The sequence below is a fragment of the Hippoglossus hippoglossus genome, chromosome 22, assembly GCF_009819705.1.
Source record: "Hippoglossus hippoglossus isolate fHipHip1 chromosome 22, fHipHip1.pri, whole genome shotgun sequence".
NCBI classification, from domain to species: Eukaryota; Metazoa; Chordata; class Actinopteri; order Pleuronectiformes; family Pleuronectidae; genus Hippoglossus; species Hippoglossus hippoglossus.
In genome coordinates this window covers 12,657,217-12,684,537 of record NC_047172.1, presented here as the reverse complement: position 1 = coordinate 12,684,537, position 27,321 = coordinate 12,657,217, and the positions used below count along the sequence as shown (strand labels likewise).

The window sequence follows — 27,321 nt, the reverse complement described above, 5'->3', positions numbered from 1 at the left end:
ACACACATGCCTCAGCTCTCAGTCTTAGCCTCCCCACAGGTGTTGGGTTACTCTGTAAAGCAGCTTGAATGAGCGCAGAAATCACAGAGGACTGTCTGTGCTCTTGATTCCCATTTCACTTTGAAGTTTCCCCCCGGCTCACAGGAACAAGGGCCATGAAGCCCGACTCGTGTGAGGGCTTTAGACCTCTCTGTGAGGACTATGATTTCTGCGGGGGGGGGGGGGGGCCGTATCGATGGGCAAAGCTACGTGTTGTCTCAGTCGTTGGGGGACTTTGCTTTTTTAGCTTTGTAGTTAGATGTTGGGAGAAAGAGCGACAGATCATGTGTGGAGGTCCCCCCCCCAACCCAATGATTGCTTTTTGATGGCACATAACTGTAGAGGAAGGATTAAAGTGGTTGGAGAACCAGGTTACCCCCCCATCACAACAAACACACTCATAAGTACAGGGGCATCTATCACAGCGGAGACTAAATTAACAGCTGAACTGTTTTTCTGTCTGTGCGCCGATGTGAAAATAAACAGTGACTCTTGGCTTTTACTTAAGATCCTGAAAAGGGGCTTTGGCAGGATACATCTGTAAGCACTCAAAAAATAAAAGACACCTATAATACTTTAATAGAGCCATGTTGGAGAGGCTTTTAGGCACAAGGTGTTCCAGTGTTGGGGTACGACTCCGTCTGTCTCCGTTGATCTCATCAAAGGGACAAAGTGTCTCAGAGAGCCAGAGAAAATAACTTCAAGTGTGGATTTAATGAAGAATAAACTTACCCTCGAGTTACACTCACAGGAACTAGTTTTTGGGTTTTTTTCTAAAGCAGCTCTCAAGCTGCCAGTCACTCACATTATTTACAAAATACCTCACTCCTGTTGCTGACCACAGCTGTGTGTGTGTGTGTGTTCCCAGGTATCTGAACCACGTGCGGGCTGCCATGCCTCAGGACACAGCTGGAGGATACAGCTCGGCTCTGGCGTGTCATCGAGCCGTCCAGGATGCGTTCAGCGGGCTGTTCCCTTCAAAAGGATGAACTCATAGCTCAAAGAGTAACAGCAGCTACTGGATTAATATGTGACTGAATGGACTATAAATAATGCTCTGCTGCCACCATGGAGAGCTGCTGTCTGGTGGGTGGTGATACACTATGACCGTTTTTTGGTCAAGGTTTATTTTTTTATGTTTTGTGTAAATTTTACAATAAAATAAATCAAAAAGAACACCAAGCGTCTGTCCATCGTTTTACAGGTTTATTTAAGAAAAGAAACAACGCAGGACCCAACACGTCAAGCCCTGAATGATAACAGTTGTGATACATTCTCTTTTGAAAAACGGGTAAATTATTAAACCAAAACTGGTTTTAATTTCAATTTCTGGTGACAAGATCTGTCAACATCTGTAAAAGATGAAAAAAATGTACGTATTAAAACTTTCTCATAAAACAAAAAAACTCAAAAATAAAACGTTTCCTTGTAAAATGTTATATTGAATCTGTTTCTTCACACTTCTGTCTCTTTGGGGCAGGTTCTTCTGAGGGTTCTGTGGATAGATAAAAAAAAACAAACATTTAGAGATGAATAGAATAGAATGAAACTTACTCGTAAACAGACATTGGCTGATGTGCAACTAAAGATTATTACCATCCCAGAGAAGTCCCCCCCCCCATCCCCCATCCCCCATCTCTTGGTTTATTTGTTTGTTTGTCAGCCGAATTGAACAAAAACTACTCGGGGCTAAGACAGAACCCTTTAGATTTCGGGGCAGATCCAGGATTTTTTTCACTTTCTTTAACGTGATGGGGCATTTTTTGACATTTTGACATTAATTGACCGATCTTGATGAGATAATTAAAGACATGTTTAGGGGACTGTTTGTTATGAGTGTGTGCAATTAGGTGCAGATCCAAACAAAAATCTGGATCTAGTGAATTGAAATGTGGTTTCATAAGGGGCCTCGGTGGAGGTGAGTGTCATTCTAGTTTCCATTATTGATTAATCTGCCAATTATCATAAAAATTCTAGTAAAATGTCTGACGAACAAGATGTTTAGTTTACAGATCTTTCCTCACCTTCTGGTTCTAGTTTCTACTATAGATCACATTCAGTTTTGATGTTTGGTCCCACTGACGTAACTTAGATTAGTTCTCACCTGTCTGGTCATCACTGCTGCTGAAGAGGACTTCTTTAGGGATTGTGAATCTCACACACATCATATCTTTGTTGGGAGCTACGTTACGCACAAAATGCAAGGAGCATCGGTTCTCCAGGGGGAACCCGAGGCTGCGGGACGCCCTCTTCACCACGTCTGTGTCCGGGTCGTCTTCTTTGGAGAAGCCGTAGCAGTGCACCGTGGGTAAGTTCTCGTCACAGGGGGTTTCCTGGTGCAGGAGGCCTCTGAATGCATCCAGAAACTCCAAAGCTAAAGCAGGCAGGTTCATCACCACATGAACGCTGCCTTTTCCTTTCAGCAGCGCAGGCAGCTCCTGCTTCACGGGGCCCTGGATGAACGCTCTGCCGTCCAGGTTGAACGTCCGCACTTTGCTCTCCACCTTGTTGAGTTTGCAGTTGTGCTGCAGCCATCGGTAGGACTCTGGGTTGAGATCGTTGGCTAACACTTTGGCGCCCATGCGTGCAGCGGGGATGGCAAAGGGTCCGACGCCAGCAAACACGTCGAACACGGTGTCCCCACGTTTGACGAGCTGCACCACGCGCTGGTGCTCTGTGCTCAGCCGGGAGTTCCAGTACACACGAGAGAAGTCAAACTCGTACGTCACCCCATTTTCTTTCACCTGCAACACACAGATAAGTGATGTTGAGAATCAGATGCTTCTCCAAACTTCGTTGGATGTTCCTACACATACAGTATGTGTGTATCATTAACATGTAATTATCTTCGTATTTGTTCTAAAACTTACTTTAGCAACCATGTTCTCCTCTCCAGCAACCACCTCCATTTTGAAGTTTCGGTACGTTGAGTCGATGATGTTTATTTTATTGACCACACAGGTAATGCCAGGGTTTTTGTCCATGATGACTTGACCTAGAACGGAAGCAACAGACAAGTTGTGACAGTGAGTATAACTCCATAAACCGGATGTTTCTTTGAGTTAGTTTGATTTAAGAATTCAGAAATGTAATAATGTCATGATAAAATATAAATAATGGCTATTTAAAATATCTGTATTATTTTTAATTAACATTAGATAGGTCATCTGAAATTACAACATTTTGGATTAGGGATATGCACCATGGCCGTGGGGGTTTATCTGTATTTTTGATCTCCACCATGGAGGTAATGTTTTCGCTCCTGTTCGTTGGTTTGTTCGTCAGCAGGATTACTAAAGAACTACTGAACAGATTTCCATCTTGGTGGAACGCGTTAGAAAACAAGAAAGAACCAATTAAATTAGTGTGGATCCGGATCAGGGGCTTTAATGTTGATGGAATTTATGTAGATTTGTAAGAGAATAATTCATGGATCTTGTTGGCAAAAAGAAAAAATCGAATAGGTTTAGGGAACTGATATCTACGAGTGTGCAATGTGGTGCAGCTTGACTGAATGAAACCTAAAACAGAGAGTTCCTTTGCTTTTTAAGTTAAAAGTTGATACGCTGCTTTAGTGGCACACATCCTTGCCAGAAATATAGGATATAGTTTGTATTTTTAATTAATACTAACAGTTTAAAACCTTATAAAAGAGAGAGTGAAAGATACCTGAAACAAACTTAGATAGAGACGGGGGACAAATTGAGGGGAAACCTGAATAAATTGTTGGGACACTAACTTGATTGAGCAGAATGAAAATGATGTTGTAAATCACTTGGAGAATCTTTATCAAGGTTCTTTCACGTCTGCATCTCACCTATGAGGCTCTTGTACAGGAGCTGGTGGTCCCTGAGGTTCATGTGCGCGATGTGTCCCACCCGGCTGAAGGCGGAGGTCACGTCCTGCCCCTGAGGCAGCACGGCCTCCAGCACCTCCTCGCTCTTCAGGTTGTCGTAGGTCAGCTGCAGCTCGTGGGAATGCAGCTCCTCTGGGACCTCGAAGGACCTCAGCGCCTCGGCTTCGGCCTCGGAGAAGGAGCTCGTGGAGGAGATTCTGTGAGGGTCCAACAGGATAAGACGGAAGTCGCCTCCGTCATCTGTGTCTTGGACGACTCTTGGCATCCCTGGGCGCTGGATGGTCGACTTTTTCAGGCTCTTTATCACCTTGTTCAAGACCCTGGTGGGCACCCGTAAAGCTGGGACCGTGATGGTCTGTGTGAAGGCCTCTTTGTCCAGGGAGGTCATGCCTCGGACCCCTGCAGGGGGCCGGTACAGTTTAGGCTCCATTGTGGTTTTCAGAGAGGAGCCAGGACAGAGCGAGGCTGATGGAGAGGCTGCAGACCAGAGGTGTGCAGCAGCTGCTTCGAGGTTTCTGTGTGTGTGTGCAGACGTTAAGACTCTGCAGAGGATCCTGGAATGGAAGCAGAACAGTGAAAACACACACACAATGTAAACCAAGTGAAAGTTTAACACACATTTAACAATATAAGGCTAAAAAGGTAATAATCATGTCATTATTAGCGAGAGATTTCAGTGTAAAGTTCTCAGACCTTGACATCCCTCCGCTCTCGGGCACGCTTGTGTTGCGTCATCAGTGTGGGACCGGAGCTGAGAGCTGATTGGTCAAACGGGCGGTGAGCTGAACCCTGATTGGACGGGTTCCTCTCTGACGTGCTAAAGCGACGGAAATGACAGGCACGTGACGCGAGTGCCGGTGAACAACAACAATAACAGAAGTGATCAGCTGACGAGAGAATCAGAGACTGAACCGAGATATAGTGAAGAGACGCAGCTGTAAACTTTAGTTTGTGTGTTCAGGTCTCCGCTGCAGAAACATGAGTGTTAACGGAGACATCGGTGTAGATTTATACAGGGAACGTGTCGCCGGAGACAGAAGAGACGAAGAAACTGCGCCTTTAATATCAAATGTGAGTATAACAACATCTGTGTGTGTGTTTGTGTGTGTCTGTGCGTGTGTTTCAGTCTGAATATATGAACTTTAACAGTGAAGCAGCGATAATGTCCTTTCCTTCCTGTTTTCTTTCTTCTGTCAGCACTTGCATAGAAAATCCACCATAACACTGCAGATAAACTAAACTAAAGTAAAGATAACTCTTTCCCCTCTAAAGATATATATATGTATTTATATTTACGACAAATAGAAACTAATTATATGTGTCATTTACAACGAAGAGTTCCCTCTAAACATTGAATTAAACTGTGTTTAGTCACAAATACAATATTTTAAAAGAATAAATGAAACAACTGGAAAAACTGTTGTAAACATATGTATTGTTTGTTAAGCAATTTTAACAAGTAAATATTTTGTAAAACTTCCAATGATAACATTTGAATCAAAATCCGTAAAACATACAAATTTTAGTTGTAATTTGTATTATTACGTGTATTTTTCTGGGACAGTGAGTGTGAGGAACATCAGAGTAAAAGTGCCAGAGTTAACCTGAAGGCTAATTTTCATCTGCGGTCCCTGGCCAGGTTTAAAATTGGCTGCCTAAAATCAAATAAAAATAACAGGTTACATATTTAAAACAGTTATCATGATGTAGATCAATTTAGTAAAGGCCAAATAAAGAGATGAATAAGCAGAAGACAAACATGCGCAGCAATAGAAGCAAAAAACTAGTAATCATTTCAAGGTAAATTGCTGCACTTTTTAACCCAGGTTTATTCATCGTAATTAGTAGCACTCATTAAAACAGTGGTTCTGAAGGAACTTTTACATAGTCCACTTACTACACATTCAAAGATGATGTTATAGGGCTGAGCGATTTGGCTGAAAACTATTTCAAGATAGAAATTTCTTTATCGGTCCATTTCGCTCGTTGTAATGGCATATGTCACATTATTATTTCTGTTAAGTTTAAAGACCTTAAGCCTTCTACCCGAGAAATTAAAATTTGAATGTGAATTAATTGTCACTGAGTACTTTTTTAAATATTGATTCTGTGAATAACTTTTGGCGTTTGAGTCTGTGAGGAGATTTATGTGAATTTAGATCATGTGGTTGGGCTTTGAAAATGTCAACATTTTCCAGTTAAGCCTCTGAAGGTGTTGCCACTGTGTATTATTAATTATTCTATCTATATTTTCCATCTGTGGAGGCACTGCAGCATTTGAACAAACTAACAAACTAGAAAGTGGATCAGATTTGAGAAAGCAGAGAAAAATGGATCCATGCAGTGATGAGTAATCTGACTCGGTGGATGCCAATTCATTATAAAGTTTATCAATCAGCATTTATCTGTGATTAATCAACTGCCTTGTTGTCAGAGATGCACACTCACAGGAAGTGGGGATAGTAGAAACTTCTGTGTGATTAACACATTGTCACATCAGGTTACTTGATTTAACCACTCATGCTTCCGCTTAATCTAGATTAATCCTATCACTAATCTAAAACCAATCACAGAGGGAAACGAGCGGTGATTATCACCTGTAGACTTTGTTGTTTCACCCAGCACCATGCTGGACTGATGCATGCTGGGATATGCCTGACCCCACTGTGGCCCTCAGTAAGAATAAGATGGTGAAAAATGCATCAGTATTAATGCATAGGTTTATCTCTTTTCACATTATTTTACGGTTGCATCTTTATTTTAAAGGTCACATTTGTAGTATTTAATTAATTTAGCAGCATTTGTCTATATGTTCATACACCTGGTTCCACAGTTGACTTCCTGTCTCCCGGTACTGTAACTCAGGGTGAATCAGACTCAGCGGCCCACAGGTCAATCTGAGCTTGTTGTGACACTGACACCAGAGTTGCCGCTCGTTCTCCGCAGGATATCCCCTATTACAGAGGTCAAGCAGTTTGGGCAGCTCCCCTTATCCTGAGCTCAGGCAGCTGTCTCACAGCCAGCCGCTCAAATCCCACCCCATCCATTCCCATTTCCAGTCCCTGATCCTTCATGCCACTGCCGCGTTGTTTCATGACATCCATCATCAGGACCGGCCAGTTGTTCATAATGCTGTCGGGTGCAATGCTCCTAAAGCTCTTACATAAATAATCAGGTTTCTTCTGCTTTTCCTTTGTCTTCACACTCACTGCTTCACATCTTCATCTTCTATCTCTCCATCGGAATATTTATTGATGTAACCATCTCTCTCTTTTTTGTATATGTGTGCAGGGATCAGTGGAGACCAGGGCCAAAGGAGCCTCCTTCGTCTCCTCTGTGTTTAACCTGATAAACGCCATCATGGGCAGTGGTATACTGGGTCTAGCTTATGCTATGGCCAGCACAGGCATAGTTGGTTTCTGGTAAGAATGCTCTTATTCCACCTTTTCCCAAAGAGCTGTTTGAGGGTATTTTATTGAAATGAGAGGAGGCAGAGGTTTAAAACAGGGAGTTCATTTTGGTTTGTAAGACTCTTATGATTGTGGCTGATGTGCTTTTTTAGTGGCACAAACCCTTACTATAAATACACAATAACTTAGATACAAATTAATGGAATAACCTGGATAAATAAGTGGTGGGACAGAACAAGTTCTCGCTGAATGGTTTGATCAGGATGAAAACAATGTTGTAAATCATATAATGAGGGAATATATTTAGAAAAATCATGTCCGTCCCTCCGGTAGAGTTGAGCGGCTTCTTCACCAAGATTTGTTCCACTCTACATGAAAGGTCTTTATTTGTAAAATCAGTGGCTTCATTTTTAAGAGCTATTCAAAGGAAATAATTGTTATGTTTTCATGTTCTTTTTCAGTTAGGACTGTGAAGTTGTTATTTTTCTAAATTCACTGGTATCAGATTGATGCTCTGTATTTGTCGAAAAGCAAAAATCCAGTTATCGGGAGGGGAAGAATGGTATCAGAACATCTTCAATTGACAGCATAAAAAACTGTGAATGTCAACCTTATGTGTACTGATCTCTGCTCTATCTCTGTTTCCTCTCCAGTATTCTGTTGGTACTAGTGTCCAGCCTGGCAGCGTACTCTATACATCTCCTTCTGAAGCTCTGTGACCAGACAGGTGAGACACTGACAATAGAAACACAGTCTAACTTTGGATGAACATGTCACATGTGGGTTTATCCATGAGATTTCATCCACATTTTTGTTAACATCCCCCCCTCTACCCGCTTTGTCGTTTATTTAAGACCATGTTGTCTCTCCATCACTTTGTTTTTCATCTTTTGCATTTGAATCATGTGATGTTAAAATAATGTTTGAAAATGAGTCAAAGGAGCCAAGAGGGGAAACAAAAATAGATAATAAAGAGATGTTTACTCTTAATTACCACCCAGTGTCTTTTTGAAAATGTGAAGTTAGAGCATAAAAGCAATAATTATAATAATAAACTGTATTTCTATAGTTCCTTTCGAAACCAGAGTTACAAGGTACTTCACATAATAAAATAGTGCAAAAAAGTGCAGAGTTAGCAAATCTTAGAAATGCCAGATCATACCCAGCAATGCAAAAAATAAAAAAAGAACAATAAAACATTAAAAGAACAACATTAAAATCAATAAAATAGAGAAATATACAGAAAATATATATAGAAAAATAATAACTTGTTTATGAAATGTATGATTTTAGAAAACTGACCTTTTCTCGGTTAATTTCAGTATTGGTCGAAACTGTTATTACATATGAATATGGATATTGCACAGAAGAGAATTATGATATATTTCTTTCCCAATTCAGTTTATGTATATTTATGTATTTTTCCTGAAGTTAATTTGTGTGGAATTCCTCCCCTAATTTAATAGACATGGTTTAATGGCAGTTTCACCCCATTCTGCCTTTTCTAATTGTTACTTTCCATTTCTTATTTTTGTGAGTTATTTGCTTCATGGGTTTATGTTTGGATGTCTACTGGATAAATATCAAAAGGCAAAAACTATTAGGAATTTAACTCTTTACACAAACTTAATGGCCGGTAATGTGTGAGTTATGTTTTAATGCCTCAGGTGACCTGCAATTGTGTGTTAGACAAAATAAATTCACTAATACGAAGTATTAAAACTTTTTTTTTTTTCATATATAGCCTATATACATCTTTGAGTAGTTATCTCCACCAAGGAGGTTATGTTTTCACCCCTGTCCGCTTGTTTTATTTCTATTTGTAACCAAGATTACACAAAAATAACCGAACAGAATTCTGGTGCAGCTCCAGATCAGGGGGCGGATCAAGGACATTTTCTTTCCAACATTTCCACATCTTTCCAAGGGAATAATTCTTGGATCTCTATGAGTGCTTGTAATGTGGTGCAGCTCCATTGAATTAAGTTGTGTTGTTGAAGGTGTGTTGTTGAAGGTGTGTGCTCCACTAGTATGTTATGTCTCATTGTTTTTGACTTTTCTCTCACAGGCATCAATTCCTATGAAGATCTTGGAGGGAGAGCTTTGAGAAAACCAGGAAAAGTAAGTGTTGACATTTGGATTAGTGTGAGTTCACCCTGTCAGAAAAGAGGGAACTCACACACTTGTACTTTCAACATGACTCAGAAACATATTCACTCTGACCTTTTTTTAAGGTTCTGGTGGGAGTTGCAATTCTCATCCAAAATATTGGTGGTAAGTCAGCCTCCATTTCACTGCACCATTACACACATTATTTCTGACGCGCTGGACAAACTGATTTTGTGTTTTTTTTTACATTAGCAGAGTACAGAGGGCCACACTCTTGGTTCATTGAGGAGGTAGATAGCGCCTCCTACTGGAGAGCTGTGGGCTGGGTTTTTACTCCCTCCTTCCTATGAGGCTATTATACGGATTCCCCTGATAACCTTTGACTCTGTCGCCGCTGTCCTCGCAGCCCCCTCCCCTGGGCCTGAAACCTGACTTTGTGTCTAATTGATCACTGATGGTAAACCCACTCCCACCCTCTCAGTGTTGAGTAACCTAATGGGACCCCTCCATTTATTCTCCCCCCCACCTCCCTGTTCCCTCCACTGCCATCTCTATCAGTGCCTCGGCCGCAAAAGCGCCGCTTCCCAGACAGTGGAGAGCGGTGGTGGTAGCTCCTCGGCAGTCATTAGTGGCGCGGCTGAGTGGATTATTGCCGTGCCCTCTGGTATGTTTTGTGGTTTTCCCAGCATGGGGCAGTATGTGTGAGATTGTGAGAGCCAGCACTCCAACGCGCATCTGTCCACACCCCGGGCCCCTTTTATAAGAGTGCAATTAGTCTCACTCTGGGTAAACATTCATCTGCGCTGCCAAAGGCTGATGGGCCAATTGACCTTAATTACTGTGCAGCTCAGAGCTCTCACAGCCCACCTCTCCCCTCACTCTTAATGAAAAGAAAGTGGCTCTGTCCTCTGTCGGACACACTCGCTCACTATCTGCTGACCACACTCACAAGCTTTACAGCAATTTTCCTTCACTTTTTACATTACATAAGAATGTGTTGATTTACCACTTGGCCAATAACGATCCCTTCTCATCACTCAAGGGCCTTTTTTTTGTTTAGACATGTAAGTATAATACCTCCAGGAATTCCCATCAGAGTGTTGTTGTGCTCACAGTAACCAACTGCATGAAACTAAACCATTGCATCATTATGCCTGTTGTGTGTGATCCCCCGTCAGCGTGTCTGTATCCATTTGTTTGGATGAAAAGATTTTTCATCTTTTATGGTTCAATTAAATTGTTGGAGGAACGTTTGCAGTGAAACATTTTTTGGCTAAAACACTAAAGCAGCTGCAGCCTCGTAATATCCCGTTATTGACGGATCTGAGTGCTTATAAATGGCTTGAGTTATTCTCAGTGAGTGTCCTTGTGTCTGTGTGGGCTAGAGGGTTATTGGAGGAATTTTCTTTTATAAACAAATACAGGATCTGAGGGATTATGGTCTGGGCTTATTAAACGGCGAGAGCAAGACCTGCCCCAGGGGCAGTGAGGTCCCAGCTCACTCTGGCTCTGCCTGGCTTCACAAAGTGAAATCCCCGAACATTATCTCCCTTTATGACTGACCACACACTGCATCAGACCAAACATGTTGCCTTCTCCCAACGCGCTCTCCATCTTCTCTCTCCCCTTTCACCCCCCTCGTGTTTTTGGGGCTGATGTACCCCTCATTAAGTGACCCAGATCCCTTCTCTCATTGGCTGCCTGAGCGTATGTGGAAGTATGTTGGAGCCTGTCAGGTTCAGATAATATCCTGTTTCCTCGTGAGGTGGAGAAGGGGGAGAAATACCTGGATTAGCGTCAGAGATCATTATTGTTAGCATTCCTCCCTCCCTCCCTCCCTCCCTGGCCACTTCTCCATCCTGGCTGCTACTCCAGCAACTGGAAGATCTGCATAATGTCTGTACCGAGGGGCTTTGCTGATGATCCCGTTGAGCTGCCTGCCCCACCCATCTGCATTAACTCAGAGCCGCGGTACCCCCCTCCACCCTGCCTTCCATTTCCTAGTGCTGGAAAACACACACCACCCTCACACCACCATGTAGGATTGCTTGTGGCAGCTTACAGTCGGCCGTTGTGTTTATGTTTTTACTAGTTTGGTAGGATTGTGTTCTATGTGTTGTTTATTCAGTGTGAAAACACATCTTGTTCTCTCCCCTCCCTCCTTTCAGCCATGTCGTCCTATTTGTTCATCCTGAAGTCGGAGCTTCCTGCAGCCATAAGCATCTTCCTGAGTCCGGACAGCACAGGGTAGGTGTACAGCTGTGGAGGTGGAGGAAGTATGCAAACATTTTATTGAAGTAAAAGCACAAATAAATACACAAAAATGTACTCCAGTGAAAGTAAAAGTTTCCCTCACCGGAACAGTCTCATTGTTTTTGTGCACCTTAGTTAATATTTTTTCAAAGTTAATGTTTTTTTGTTTTTTTTATTTAATGGCAGAAGAGACGGGTCTAATGTTATCTGCCTGATTGGATCAGTTGACCAATTCCCCTCTTATTATTCATTCATTTAAAAAAGATATACAAAAAAACCAAAGTGAACTTGTAACGAAAGGCATTTTAAAAATCAAGTCGAGTAGAAATTACAGATATTTGCTAATACATGTTGTGGAGGTAAAGTGAAAAGTACCCTGAAGATAAATTTACTTAAAGGTTCAGTGTGTAGAATTTAGTGACATCTAGTGGTGAAGTTGCATGTTGCAGCTGAATACCCCTCACCTCACCCTCCCCTTCAAGACATGAAAGAGAGCCTGTGGAAACCTTTAGTTGTCATACAACCTCAAAAGGTTTTTAGTTTGTCCAGTTTGGACGACTGTAAAAAATATGTCGGCCTCCGTAGAGAGGACCCGCTTCCGATGTAAATATAAAGTATTTCAATACAATGGGACCATTCTAGGGTAAAGAAAACAATTCGTACGATTTAGATGAAACACACGAGTGAAAACATCACTAGGATTATTTTATATTCAATTTCTGCCAATAGATCCCTTTCCCCTAAATCTTACACACTGGACCTTTAAGTAAAATACTGATAGAGTAATGGAATAAATGTACTTTGTTACATGGCACCACTGGATCCGTCAGCAATAAAACATTTAGGTTGAAAATCTGTCACAGTTGCGGTCAGAACCAAGATATTCTTTCAAATTAGCTGCGTTAAGATAAAGAATGAGTCTTTGCTGTTCCCATGACAATGTACATTTTACATTCTGGACATCAAACATCCAAATTTGACACTTCTGCACCACAAAGCTGCCCAAACTGGAATCAGTCGGGAAAAAAACTTGTATGATTGATGCGGTGGAAGAAGATGTCTCACCAAACCACAGGACACTACGAAGACTAAAGTGTGCGAGCGACTGGAGGGAAACTCGTGTTCAGTGTTGTGTGTTTAGTGTGAATCATGCCCAGAGGAAATGTATTTATGATAGAGAGCCATTCATCACCCTCCAGCAGCAGCCTGTGTCTTTCATTGGCCTGCGTGGACGAGCCCTCCCTCGGCCAAGAATGTAACTTCTATCACTTTATTATTGGCCACACTGGTTTTAAGCGAGAGTTGGAGCTGCTCTCGGCCCGATCCGTCAACATCAGACTCTTCCACACACACACAGCTGCTTTGTATTAGCGCTGCTCCTTTCACCCCCCCAAATCTCTCGCACATGTGTCCCCCGGAATCAGACTGATACAAGGGGATATCAGTTTTGCCATTCTAATTACAGCACGCCGCCGAGGGAAACACAACAGTTCTGTTAATGAGCGGGTTTTGTGGATGTTAACGGACAAACACTCGGTGCCATCAAAGCCGGAATAAACGAGTTGCTTTATATGAGAGCGCGTTTCTATTTTTCTGGCTCATTTATTCCGACGCCGCAGAGTGGAGATTTGTCGTCATCTGCTCGAACAAAAGAAGAGTGTACGTCCTGGTTAAGTTTCCCCGCTTTTGTTTAAGTTTCGTAACAAGGCCCGATACGTGGACAGCTGTGGGTTTGCTTTGGCCAGATTTCTGCTGATTTCGAGACTTTGAGGAGATTGACTCATTGGCAGTCACACTCCGGCCTTAACTGAGCGCTATCCTGCGTCTTGTTATACCGTAAAATGTTCCACATTTCATGGGTCTTTTCTGTATCCTGCGCCTTTTGCAGTAAGCCCCGAGCCTCCTGAGAGTGGATCCTAATGGTGGTGGAGATTTTTTTCTTTTTACATCCTAGCGTCTGCATAACAGTGTGTAAAAGTGGAGAGGGGGGGGGGGGGGTTAGCAAAGCGAGTGCTCCCTGACGGCTAAACTTAGGTTTGAGTGGAGGTGATTGGACAAGAGAGAGAGGAGGTCAGAGCAGAGGTCATCCAGTTACAGCGCAGAAACAGTGTAGACGCAGAGACAAATCCATCAGCGCCTGTGGAAACGCCACAGCTGTGAAACTGCCAAACAGGGGTCAGTGGGTGTTGATGTGGTCGGAGCAGGTGCTGCTGACTGTGGGAGCCCCATAAAGAGCGGTGGAGCCAGTCCCCCCTGACCCCACGCCACGGCCCGACGTACAGCAGCACCAGGCGGCACCCTTCCCGCCCGACCCCAACCCCGGCGGAGCCAGCATGCCTTCCACATGTGTCACCTCGAGTGCTGCCCCTCCTCCTCCTCCTCTTCCTCCAATAGCTCCCCAATCCTGAGTAAACCGTCAAGGCTATCCCTCGGCAAAGGAAAATATTATTCCCCTTCTCCGAAAACCCGGCAAGTGAAATGTGGTCTCATCTGACGGAGCGACACAACGTTTGCATGTGAATTACATAATTGTTATGGTTTGCGAGAGCTAAAGCCCCTTAATTCGTACCACATGACGAATCTGTCGCTCTTTATTTGAGCTCCAAATGGAGACAAATTTCCAGAGCCAGTCCATTTTTTAAGGAACAGAAGATTCATCTCTGCCGTCCCCTGAGATTTCAGATAGACCAGAGTGAGAAATGGGGCTTGATTCAACACAGGCCTTTAACGCTTCGTGTCCTCTCTCTGTTTTCCAGAAACGCCTGGTATGAAGACGGCAGGCTGCTCCTGATCCTTGTCACCATCTGTGTTGTTCTACCTTTGTCAATATTGCCAAGAATTGGTAAGTCTATCAAACTGTATCTTTATTTTCTGCTCCGACTCGTTTGAATCATTATTTCTTACCAGATATGTCTCTTATTGTTTCAGGCTTCCTGGGATACACCAGCAGCATAGCTTTCTTCTTCATGCTCTACTTTACAGTTGTGGTAAGTTTTATTACCACCCCTTCAAAATTATATTTTTCTTTACTTCAACACTCTCATATTTATCTATTCTGATGTTTCCAGATTGTGGTCAAGAAATGGTCCATCCCCTGCCCCCTGCCTCGCAATCTGACCACGCTTTCAGGAGCCTTCCAGGTAACAGCAAACCCCATTTCCTTCCCTGCTTATCTACACAAACACACATACATGAGATACCCCAGGTCTGAGGTAGGTAGTCTGGAGCAGACGGTCACGGCCACAGGATTAGGAGGAAAAACCCAGAGGATTGAGTTGACTGATTGGGTCCGCTCTGGCTGATGAGGACCAGAGGAGCTTGTGCAGCTCTCTACACAGTGACTGATGCCAGTCCTGAGGGGAAGGAAGTGCAGGTGACCTCGCCTGAGCCTGGAAGTGAACTCTGACCTATAGAAATTATACAGACCGTGCTATAACTTCAGACCTGGCATCGGTTAATTGTTTTCCTTCTAGCTCAGACCCAGGCGACGGAATTCATCTGCATGTTCCTTTCCGTTTGCAGCAGCACTGCAGAAGTCAGAAATAACACGCTCCCTCTTCTCTCCTTGTTTTCTCCAGGTGTCAAATTCCACCAATTCAGAGTGCACGCCCAAACTCTTCGTCATCTCCAGCGAGGTGCGTATATACAACCGGTGTTTTCTTTTTGCTGCACATGCACAACCTGTGAGTTGGCAGTGATGAGCTGCAGAAAGTAGGTCCGTCTTTAACTCTGCTGACAAGTCCCACTCCTTACCTATGAAGGATGGGCTGCACATGTACGCAACTCAAGCTCGCTGATGCAGCTGCCTCTGACATGTATGTTACACATAAAGGTCAAATGTACATGTGGCATGCAGAATTACACACAAAGCACATGTTGGTTCCAGTTGTTCAGATGCTGTTTTGACACAAGATCCTTAAAACTTGCACTTGCGTGGTATTTAGAGATGCATATTTACGTTTTGAGTGAATAAATCTTGCTCAGAAATGTGACCCAGATGGTGATCGCTACGATGCAAGCTATACCATGACCCCTCTGCCCCCTTTGTAAGATGATAATTTGTTAACGATGGCTTGTGTGTTGCAGAGCGCCTATGCCATCCCGACCATGGCCTTCTCCTTCCTGTGCCACACGGCCATCCTGCCAATCTACTGCGAACTGGACCGGTCAGCACTGCAGCCTCTCAGCTTTACCTTTACATCCACTTTCCAGTTTAAATGCTTGCACTCATTATTCAACATCTGCTGTAATGATGTGTGATGTCTCCGTGTGTCTTTCAGACCTTCTAAGGCCAGGATGCAGAACGTCACAAACGTCAGCATCAGCCTCAGCTTCCTGGTTTACCTCATCTCTGCACTGTTTGGCTACCTCACCTTCTATGGTAAGCCTGCAGGGACAAACATCACCGAGTAAAACAAACGACTGCAGCTACTTTTCAAAATATTCTGTCACATCTGTTCACATCATGGCCTCACTCTCTCCCTGTCTCCCTCTCAAAGCCCAGGTGAACTCTGAGCTGCTGCTCGGCTACGACATGTACTTGCCGCGGGACATCATGGTGATGACGGTTCGAATAGCCATCCTCCTCTCTGTGTTGCTGACTGTACCGCTCATTCATTTCCCCGTGAGTACACAGACACCACGATACAAGCAAGCACTACGGAAGATGATCCCAATTTTTCTTTTACCCATTTCAGATTCCTTATTCAAATCTATGAAATTATAAGAAATCTAGAAATGGTCGTCAGTGTTTTATACAACAGTTTCTTTTAACAAATCTGTTCCAAGTCAATCAGATTATTGTCTTTTGAAATGAGCTATATATTTGGTTCTTTTTGGTATTGTTACATCGATTTTGAATGATTGTTTCTCAGTTTTTTTTACATTAATTATAAAATTCACAGATTTCTACTATTTTGATATTTTTTCCCCCTTTTAAAAGGAACTTAATTATATTCAATTTACATATTTATGTATTTCTTTGGCATCTTGGGAAAAACAGACCAACACTTTCACAACTTCCAACAAGTTCAGCTGTATGTCAATGGATAACAATACACTATAATGCAGTGGTAAGCAGATATATGTTCATTCATGTATCTGTCTAAACATAAAACACATAGCGTTTAGCCTCTGGTGAATAAACAGGTGATGACAGATGCTATAATAAAACACAGGAGTAATGATATGTGAGATGTCTTCAGATGATTGATTTGTTTTGAAATAGCTTCATCACTGTGTGTGTGCTCCAGGCCCGTAAAGCTCTCATCTTGCTGCTCTGTGGAGGACGTCCTTTCTCCTGGCTGATCCACATCGTCGCCACTTTCTTCGTCCTGGGTGTGGTGCTGCTGCTCGCCATCTTTGTACCTGACATCAGAAATGTGTTCGGAGTAGTGGGTATGTGGTGTTTTTGAGATATACATATAAACTGCTTTGTTAATTAGTCATATAATTAATCTTTCTCTGTTTTACAAACACGTTTTTTTTAGATTAAATGTGACCATTTGAATGTTCTTAACTGTTTGTAACTGCAGCAGATGATAAAAGCAGCCGAGATCTCAGCAAAGACGTCAATATTCCCACAGTTATTGATCGTGGCGGCTAAAATCACAGTATCTATGAGTAACCCTCATACATGATTAATGGTGCAGTCCTGCTTAAAACGGTTTATGAAGCCGCTCTCTGTCGTCTGTGTGAGTCAAATGTTTTTCCTCTCTCCTCCTCAGGGTCGACAACATCCAGCTGTCTGTTGTTTATTTTCCCTGGAATCTTCTACCTGAGGATAAGCACACAGCCGCTCAGATCCTTTGACTCCATTGGGGTAAAAACACACTCAGAATAAACCTTAATTACTATTGAGATCGAGCCACTTTGATAATTTTTTGTTCAATTTTAATCATTTCTGTCTAAGAGCTGTTGTGTTTTGTGCTCTTTGTGTTTCCAGGCTGTAATGTTGATGGTGTTCGGCCTCATTATGGGACTCACCAGCTTCTCAGTCATCGTCATTACGTGGGCACAGAGCTCCTAACCCCCACTCGCAAGCATAAGAGCAAAGAAAGGGAAAAAAAACTTGCCAAAGAATCCGAGAACTGGATATCGGACAGATGCTTTTGTTTATTATACAGTAGACGAGAGTTTTTTTTAAACTCGAAAATACTGACCAAACGCAGTATGTATGATCTAAAACAAAACAAGGACTTTTCATGTTCTACTCAGTAACTTTTTACAGGTCTACAGGTTTACAGGTCTTTTCTAATTGCTGACCTTCAGATTAGTCTTATTTTTTCTGCCTGAAACAAAGATGGGTAACATTTACTCCAAGTTGCCTTGTTTCTCTATGTGGATGATCATGCACCTTATCTATACAATCTCTGTACATGCATATGAAAAATGCTGTCTGAACCATAAATGTGTCAGGTTTACAACTCTCTTAAATTTTTGCACATCACATTGGCTAATTAACTTTACCTGATTTATGGCTACGTCTTTTTATTTTTTCACTTTATTGTTCTTTTCAGCTCTTAAGCTTTTTTATCTTTTTAATCCGTGTATTAATTTGCCACTCACACTAACAAACCTTCAGATCTCAGGTTTAAATGGTTCTGCTGCTACTTTCTATGCTCTAATAAATGACTTTGTTTGGACCAGTTAATTATTATATACACTCCATGTGGTTAAAATGTGACATCATGTCATTCTTCATATTTGGGGCCTGTAATAAAAGGGAAATTGTTTATTCACTGATATGTCAGTTTGCTCATTTAACCACTAAAAGACATCTTTATCAGTGTTGTGGAAAACTCACCGGTCTATCATGTCACATTCATGGCCGTGTGTGTGATTGACAGGCGCAGTATTGACATTGAGACCCACTCCTCAGTGTTGTGATGTGTGTTCAGCCTGTAGCTAATGAAAGCCACATGCTCGGTCCGTTTCCAATCATGATGCTGTTTAGATTGTCTTCATGCTGTCTCTGGAACCTGTGTCCACCCAACTGCTGCTTTTAATCTAAGGAATCAGGCGGACCGGCCCACCGCCCATCCAGAAACAAGCGGCTGCCCACTCTTCACGCCCCTTAGGGGAGGTTCCCCCAGTTCAGGAAATATCCCCGGCCTCAGTCCACTGCTCCAGAAGACACTCCTATGATTATAATAAGTGCACCACAACTACACATCAACACTGAATATGTAAAGTGAGTGGGTTCAGTCAATGATGGAGGAAGGACTCGTCTCCTTAACTTATGTACCAATAGATCAATCTAAAAATACTTAATTACAGATCCTGCAGTCCAACATATACTTAAGTAAAAGTACACACGTATTATCTACAGAATGTTTTTAAAATAAAAGTGTGATTGATACATTTTTTATTCTACATATTATAAGACAGTTAATACTGATGCATCTGTTGTCAAAGTGTGGCTAGTTTTTCTGATCTACTATTTCAGTCGTTCAGTGGTTTCCCCTCCAGGCCAAACTCCTGAAGGGTCAGGGGATGATTAATGGGGTAGAAATAAGGAACAAAGTTCTGCAACACACACACACTAACATTAGACTGACATTGATTTCCTGGAGACTTATCCTAACCTTAACCATAGTTGCTACTTGCTTATAATGCTAACCCTTACCCCTTAATTTAAACCTAAAGCAAAACGTAGCCTAATCTTAAAACACGTCTTCATCTTAAAATGTTATGGTTTACGTTATGGGGACATGTTTTTTGTCCCCATAAGGAGGACAAGTTCCCATAATGGGACTGTGAACAAATGTACGTCCCAACAACATGAGTAATACCTGGATCACACACACACACACATGTTCTCTCTCAATTTGTTTTCTAAGATTTTTGGATAGTTCTTCATGTTTGAAACCTCAAACAGTGAAATCATCTGACAACACAAAAACTACACAGATGTGTATCCTATGACAGCACTGGTCCTTACGTTATGTTTTTAATGTAGAAATGAAACCTGAAAGTTACTATGTGTTCTAGCAACTACCATCAGCTGTCCCAGTGTTACCAGTAAAATAACCTCTGAAGCTCCCATACACACATTCTCCTGAGCCAATTCCTTATGTAGCACAAGATCACCACCTGGTGTCAGACTGTGTTCACAGCCGCCCCTGTGTTCCTCATTTCATAGACATTCCTCTTTGGGTTTATTAAAGCCTAACTAGGAGGAGATAACCAGATGCTCCACTTTTCTCCCACTTTTATCATGTGTTGGAAAAATGTGCGTTAACACAGAGCAGAGCTGTTCTTCTGGAGGTCCAACTGAGGTATGGGTCCTCTGCTCGGGGTGGGAGTGTTTTTGTTTAGTTAAACTCACTCACACCCCGGGCCCACGTCCAGCAGTATGACAACACCATCTCCCAGGGTTAAAGGATGGAGGGAGGCGGTGGAGCGCTGGTGGGCTGAAATTAAAACCCTGCTGGCTGCCTCTGCTCTTGTATTGTTTTAAGAGGTGTTGGCTGTGTTCTTTGAAAATTATTTTCTGTTGTTGGAAATCGGGAGTTTTGAGTAACAGCTGGGTCTGATCTGAATGTCCACACTTTGACCTTTGACATATTTTCCTACTTTATTATTATTATTTTCTATAGGAGCTGCCTTCTAGGATTAGATCAGTTGTGGGTACGTGTACCATGGAGAACTTCTGCAGCTGCCAGGGGTTAAAAATCCAATCCAACTAAACTAAAATTCAACTAAAATGTGATTTGTTGTGATTTTATCCGACATGTATCCAAATATTTGTGTAAAGAGGAGGTACAGCTGATAATGAAATGGTTTTCATGGTCTTGTGCAACTAGAACAGCACTCAGGAGAGCACATACCTCCGCAAAACAATCCTACACTTGATTGTCCAGTTTTTAAAGAAGTGGTCTGGCAGCGTAAAAGATTTTTTTGCCATAAAATATAGTTAAAGAAAGTGCCAGAAAAATGGATCCCCCTCTTAGTCTGGAAATGCATCAAACTTTCCAGGCCCCATCCCTCGACCAGGTTTAGCAGAAAAGTTCTGTAGTTTTTGCATAATCCTGCTGACAAATAAACCAACAAGCAGACAGAGGTAAAACATATACGCTTCTAGTGGAAGGAAATGAGTTGTGAGTTCTATGTTTCAGGCTAAATGCTGGCATCACAAGATGAGAAGTGTGGAAGAAAAAACAAATAATGGTACAAATATTGTTCCTGCAGATACAGATGCAGCCAGCAAACCAATCATCATATCTTATTGTTTCATACTTCAACACACACAGTTTATTTCCCCATTTTAAAATGGAAAGGCAGGATTAGGCCACATTTGGTGGAGAATTGGTGCTTCCACAAATCACAAAATCTCTCCCAATTCTGCCTTTTGATCTAAGTATCTTGATCTAAGAACATTTTCTATTGAGTCTCAGTTGGTTGTGTTGAAATGAATGACTAAAACCCTGAAGTTAGCTAAAAGTAGAATAATGGATAAACCATTAATATTGCTACATTGTAAAGTAGGCAGTTAGACAGTTGAAAATAGTGGTAGGCAAAGGAATACATGTTTGAAGTATGAGTGTAATGAATAAAAAATAAGCTCTAACAGTGGAAATAGATGAAAGCGTAGATGTGTAGGTTTAGTCGCCCGGTGACGACCTCCATGTCGTAGTAGTACAAATGCAAACGTGACCAAACTATACAATTCCACAGTGTGGAATAAAAGGCAGTAAATGGTAAATGGTCTGTATTTATATAGCACTTTTCTAGTCTTGATGACCACTCAAAGTACTTTACAGTACAGTTTTGCTATTCATCCATTCACACACACATTCATACATGTTCTATGTGCAGTATTTTCTCATTATACATGTCTCATATACTGTCAGCACAGCCATCAGGGCCCGTTTCGGGTTAATTATCCAAGGACTCTGTAGAACGTAGAATGGGGGGACTGGGTTCAAGCTGCTGACCTTCTGGTCATTGGACAACCCACTCTACCCCCTGAGCCACAGCTTCCCAATGATAAAGTAACATGATACACCAATAAATATTGTTAAATAACATTCAGGTGATTCATTAATAAGAAAATAGGCGTTGATGATTTACATGGGTTACATATGAAACAAATTGAATTGAAGCCATTGGAGGAGATGACGTGCAGAAAGCATCCGGATGTCTAAACAGCTCAGTTTGACTTTGTGGTGAGTCAGTGCAGTGTTCCACTTCCTGTTTGTGTTCGAGGAACGACATCAGAGCAACGTGCCGTCACAGGTAGTGGACATCAGAGGCTTAGCTAAGTACAGACACATCTGCTCTGTGTTTACCCACATGACCTTGTTCAACAGACATTCCTCGCTGCTTCATGGGTCTTTGCACACATGCATTTCAATGCTGGCTGGCATGATGAGTGGTTTTGTTAGTCATGGTGGTGGACTGCAACTCGGCAAACGCCATCAATACGCAAGTGTCATCGCTGATGAAGTGCTCTCCATCTAATTCTTCTTCTCTCCTTCCAGTCTCTCCTTTCTCCCCGTCTACTATAACTTCATGCTGCTTTTCTGTCTGTAATGGATTTCCATGCTCGATCAGTAAACATGCTCTTTGTGTCACAGTAAGAGCATTCCTCCCTCTTGCTTTGAGGACTCTCTCTCAGACAGCAGATGCTCTGGTCACAGAATGATTTAATCTTTTTACAATCAGATTTCCTCTTGGGAAACTGCATCGCTAAAAGGCCCAGGAAGAAATATAGAGGGCATTTCAGCAAACAAGGCATGTTCGCTAACCGAAGGAAAGAGAATTATCTTTTACAACAACATCTCAACAGGCGACTTATCTTCACTGCTTCTTAATGAGACTCCACATTGTCACCGCCCTCTGCTCTTTATCCAGCGTGTCTCAGACATTTTATTGAATCATTTTTTAATCAGACACTGTCATTGAGACGTTGATACCTTTTTTAAGAGAAACCTGAGAACAGGAGATGTTCACAATCAAACAACACAACGGAAATCAAACAACACCACAAAGAATTAGTATATAAATGTAACACAACAAGGACTTCATTAAAGCAATTACAAGAATCATGCAATAAACTCCAAGCTTTAAAAATGGAAAAACATGAGATGACAGTTTCTTTTTGACGTGATGAGTGTGATCCACAGGATTTAACTGCTGAAGTGTTGATGGGGCAGCATGTGTAACAATGTCAATCATACAGCAGTATTATATGTCACTGAATCCAATGTGAATTTTATTTCATTGTTATACTTCCACAGTATATTTGAACACAGTAATTACCTGGCATGTACAGGCCTGCACATCAATGTGGAACGTTTTGATAAAGTACTGTACCCCTCTGCCACTTTATGGGGATCCCTGCTTGTAAAGGATGTGTCTACTGCATCACCCCCCCCCCCCCCCCCCCCCCCCCCCCGTTCTGTTGTTGTACTCCATGGGAGAGGTACTTAACATTTCAGTCATTCAAATTTTTTATATGCCAGCTTATTTGTTATTGTGTTTTTAAATGGACTCGTTAGTTGAAAGGTGTCTTATGCCAACCTACTTCTCATTTTTAATTTGTTTAAAAAGTATGTAAAACGTTTTGTCAGAATAAATGGAGATCGCCTCCAAACACATTTGTTGTCCAGCCCTTTCCATCAAATAATCACAAAACGCAGACATAGTCAGACTCCATTTGTTACACATGACAATACGAGCAGTCAAGAAAAGTCTCCGTCCTTGTGTTCACTTTGAACGTCACACAAGATCCATCAAAAGCACTGAAAACTCTTTGAAAACAACTGTGTGCACCAAACATGTTGCCGTCTTGAATTGTGTGACGTGAAACAGTATTGAGGGTAAGAACTACCTCACACACTCTTCACCTGTCAGTCCACAATCTGTTTCAACACAACAACAGAAACACAATGATGAGAAAAAAAGAGTCTTGACTTGTAGATTCCTGTCACCACAGTCACAGAGACATAATAAACCCTGTAGGGGGAACGACAGAGGTTTACATTTTCAGGGGCAGACATCAAGGTCAAGAGTGAAACCCGCCTTCTGTAAATAAACAAGACAGACTCTGTGGTGTTTTAAGAAGAACGGCAGAGTGGTGTTATTTTGTCAGATGATGAGCAGGAGAACAGAGGTATTGATAGAGGCGCTGTGGTCAGCAGCGCAGTATGGGGCTCAGTGTTATTTGGGGGGTGAGCTTGTCTCTCTGCGATCCCATCAGCCCTCGGCTGAGCTCTTAATGCGGCCCTGACGCCTTGCTGGCGCAGGGGCCACGCTGCCGCACATCTGGAGCCAATTACTCTGGAGGGGCTGTGACAGAGCCCCCCCACCCACCCACACCACTCTGCATGCTCTGCTCTCTGCTGTCCAACACAGCTCAGACCATTCTCACATTCCTGCAGTTTTCACAACACCACCTTTAAGTATGGTCAGTCCCCTCTTCCCTTTCCTTTTCTCCTTACAACACATCCTCCAAACTCACCAGCAAGGTTCAGCTGTTTTTATCTAATCAGCTGATAAATAAGAATATCAGGCAGCAATGGTGGCTGTGTAAACTCAGTTTTCTCTGTTTTGAATTTAGATTGGGAACAAAGTGGTCTGCTCTTAATTCCCATTTGCTGTAATTGAGGCGATAATATGGACAACTGCATGTGAGCAGGATCTGGGGCTCAGTGTACATGATCATTATACTAACCAAAGGTTGTCTTAAATATATCCCAATGTTAGAAGTGGGCAGTCCCCTGCAAACCTTGTACTTACTGTATGTTTCTGTCAATATATAGTGATAAACCTGAATCTCTTTTGGTATCACAGCTAACTGGGAGCTTTTGATTGTGTCACGTCATGGCCTTCAGCAGCCTGCCTGCCAGCCAGGCATTCAATGCTCTTGAATTGGAAACACTCTATCTCCTCATCTTACGATCAGAGGATCAAGGACGTTGTGTGCAACATAAAGGTGAAACAACTGAGTTTCTCTCTTGGGGAAGTCTCGAGAGTAGTTTCATAAAATAAGTGTTTTTATCTCTCATAAATGTATGTCTGACAGGTCAGATGAGAGTCGTTTTGAATTGCTTTCTATCGTTACGTCATTATTTGTCGTCTCTCTTTCGATGTATTTTCTCCCCTCATATAATTTTATTTTATCTTAATGTGTGCTGTGTATTTGGGGTTGAGGCAGAAGCAGAGACTGAGAGCAGGGGTTCAAAACGAGGTGAACATAGTGCATTTACCTTTTTTTTCCTTTACTTTAGTGCGTGAATATCTTACACTGTTGATGTTCAATGAAAACACTTATAAAGTTGGCAAAAACACTAGCAAAATAACCAGCATCAGCGAAACATTATACGAGGTCATTTGGCATTACCTCCACGTCTTGGTGTAATTTCTGCCGAGCCGTGCTAGCTTAAGTTGTATTTTCCTGTGGTGGAACACTGGCAGTAAACACCACTCATGAATAAAGCACGTTTAGTACCACATCAGCTTTTACAGGTGTGATTTATGGAGTGACCCGGCTTCCACACGGCCGAGCCCCTGTGAGTGTGTGTATGTGTGTGTGTGTGAGCTCAGTATAGCATGTATGTTTCTATACGGCCTTACCTGAGGTAAGTTTGGGGTCTTGTGGTGATGGAGGTGGGGGTTCGCTCTGGACCCAGTGACCGCTGGATGTAATTGGGTTGGTTGGTGGGGAGGTATAGTATATATAGACCCTGTAGGATTTCTCTCACCAGGGTCACAGGAGCTGGGAAATGGTTTGTGCCGTATCTGAACCATACTCTCCGTATTCCCCGCTGCCCTGTTTGGCACCAATGCTATGGTTCATTAGCTGCAGCTATAGGGTGTACCTGGGCAGGGAGCCAGAGGATTAAGCTGTCCCGGGTTACACAGACATAAATTGGACCATAGACTGTGAAGTGGACGTGGAAACTCTACAGGTGGCTGAAATTAAGTCGTATAAGGAGAATCGGCCCACTCTGAAATATGGGAGGCTTTTGGTAGCTGGCCTTGTGCTTGTGCGCAATAAAAAAGTTGGCATTTTGAGGAGATACATCAGAAGTACTGTATGCATCCAGGCCTGTGAGTATCTAAGGCCTGCGCATGTCAGTGTGTGTACATTGTCGACACACAACACCCAGTGAGGTGTCTGTTGTGGAGTCTACAGTCATGTCAAGGTCCCCCATGGGAGCATAACTCAAGATTTGGCTATGACAGAGAGAGTTAGATGGGGAATAAGGAGGGAGGGATGCAGGGAAAAGAGCCATAGAGTTGACAGACAGAGGGAGAGAGAGAAAAGTGGAGGGGGGCGACTGCCAGTAGAACAAAGAAACAAAACAAATCATCCTCGACTGTAAAAATGTCAGCTCCGGCTCCGGGGTGAAACGAGGGGGAGAGAACGTAAAACTATACAGGTTTTTAAAAGTTACTTCATCATAAGAGAGAGAGGCGAGCAGCGAGTAGGAAGAGGGTGGAGGATGAGGAGTGGGAAAACTAGTCTTGTTCTGCCCTCTGCTGGAGAGTACAACAAGATAACATCCTTTAAGGAGCTTTAATCGACGGAGGAACACTCACTTGTGATCTTTTATGATCTTTCTTATTCTCTCCAAGCAAGAAAATACGATTGAAACACCTTGACTCTGAGGTGTACAAGCATGTTTACTCTTGTTTACCTCCAGTTTCAGGCGTAAAATGTTGTTCTTTAACCCGCCAGGTCTTACAGAAAGTTTCAAGCCTTTGTCCCTGATGGATGAGAGTGTGATCCAGTTGTACGTCGGGGCAATCCACTTTGTGTCTGCTTCGCCATTAAAGCCCCTCTCTGCTCCGTGAGGTCACGTCTGAGAGGTTGTTTACAAGACAGTCTCTATCCCAGGGATGTGTAGAGATCTGGGACCCGGGCTCTTTATTTATACCAGCTGGAGCACAGAGATGTGGAGTGGGGAGAGAGTGGGGTCGGAGGTCAAGTCTAACACCAATAAAGTGGAGACTTTGATCGTGGCGTTTATGGATGTAGCAGGCAGCACCCTCAGAGTGAGAGGGGGGGGGGGGGGGCATAGAGAGAGAGGGAGGGAGAGAGAGAGAAAGGGGGGGGAGACAGAGAGAGGGATAGGGAGAGAGAGTGACAGAGAGAGGGAGAGAGAGGGAGGGAGACAGAGAGAGAGATAGGCAGAGAGAGTGACAGAGAGAGAGGGAGGGAGAGAGGGGGGGCAGAGAGAGAGAGAGAGAGAGAGAGAGAGAGAGAGAGAGAGAGAGAGAAATGGGAGAGTGATAATAAGAAGAAGAAGAATATTATTACTCTGCCTTTAATTTTTGTATTATTACTATTATTATTATTTCTGTATGGATGGATTCGAGGTAAGGAAGAAACAAACAAACAAACAAACAAACAAACAAACAAAGATGTTGTCCAGTCGTGTTGATCTCGGATGGATGGAATGATGGATGGATGGACGGATAGATGATGAATTGATGGAGTGATGGATCATCTTCTACCACTGGATTCAAGGTTATTACAATAAAACTCGAGTGATTTTGAAAGAAAGAAACTCAATGTCCTGTCTTGTAGTTCACCACATCAGCCGTTAGAGGGCGACAGTTTCCCCCCTCAGCAGAGGACAGGTGAACGCAGCACCTTCAGGGGACGGAGCGGTGCATCATGGTCAGTGTAGTCGCAGAGTC

The 27,321-nt window shown here is 42.7% G+C and overlaps 3 protein-coding genes across 5 annotated transcripts in view; 2 read left to right on the top strand and 1 right to left on the bottom strand.

Annotated features, from left to right (window-relative positions):
- mnat1 (MNAT1 component of CDK activating kinase) overlaps positions 1-1,215 on the top strand; it is a 37,332-nt gene extending 36,117 nt beyond the window's left edge. For all 3 annotated transcript variants that reach the window (XM_034575424.1, XM_034575422.1, XM_034575423.1), the window contains one exon: positions 908-1,215. In XM_034575424.1, coding sequence (XP_034431315.1) covers positions 908-1,028 — 121 coding nt within the window. In that variant the 3' untranslated portion in view covers positions 1,029-1,215. The remainder of the gene's footprint in view (positions 1-907) is intronic.
- A 15-nt stretch (positions 1,216-1,230) lies between these two features.
- Positions 1,231-4,688, bottom strand: trmt5 (tRNA methyltransferase 5). The gene is made up of 5 exons (XM_034575420.1): positions 4,589-4,688; positions 3,857-4,449; positions 2,910-3,034; positions 2,144-2,783; positions 1,231-1,534 (listed from the first exon to the last, which is right to left on the bottom strand). The coding sequence occupies exons 1-5, from the start codon at positions 4,594-4,596 to the stop codon at positions 1,476-1,478; spliced, it is 1,425 nt and encodes a 474-aa protein (XP_034431311.1). The 5' UTR covers positions 4,597-4,688; the 3' UTR covers positions 1,231-1,475.
- A 36-nt stretch (positions 4,689-4,724) lies between these two features.
- On the top strand, positions 4,725-17,727 carry slc38a6 (solute carrier family 38 member 6). The gene is made up of 16 exons (XM_034575421.1): positions 4,725-4,966; positions 7,187-7,317; positions 7,959-8,032; positions 9,374-9,426; positions 9,540-9,579; positions 11,583-11,661; positions 14,424-14,509; positions 14,596-14,654; positions 14,736-14,807; positions 15,246-15,302; positions 15,754-15,833; positions 15,948-16,048; positions 16,167-16,291; positions 16,920-17,064; positions 17,394-17,488; positions 17,612-17,727. Exons 1-16 carry the CDS (start codon positions 4,874-4,876, stop codon positions 17,693-17,695), a joined length of 1,374 nt encoding a protein of 457 aa, XP_034431312.1. The 5' UTR covers positions 4,725-4,873; the 3' UTR covers positions 17,696-17,727.
- Positions 17,728-27,321: the final 9,594 nt, after the last annotated feature.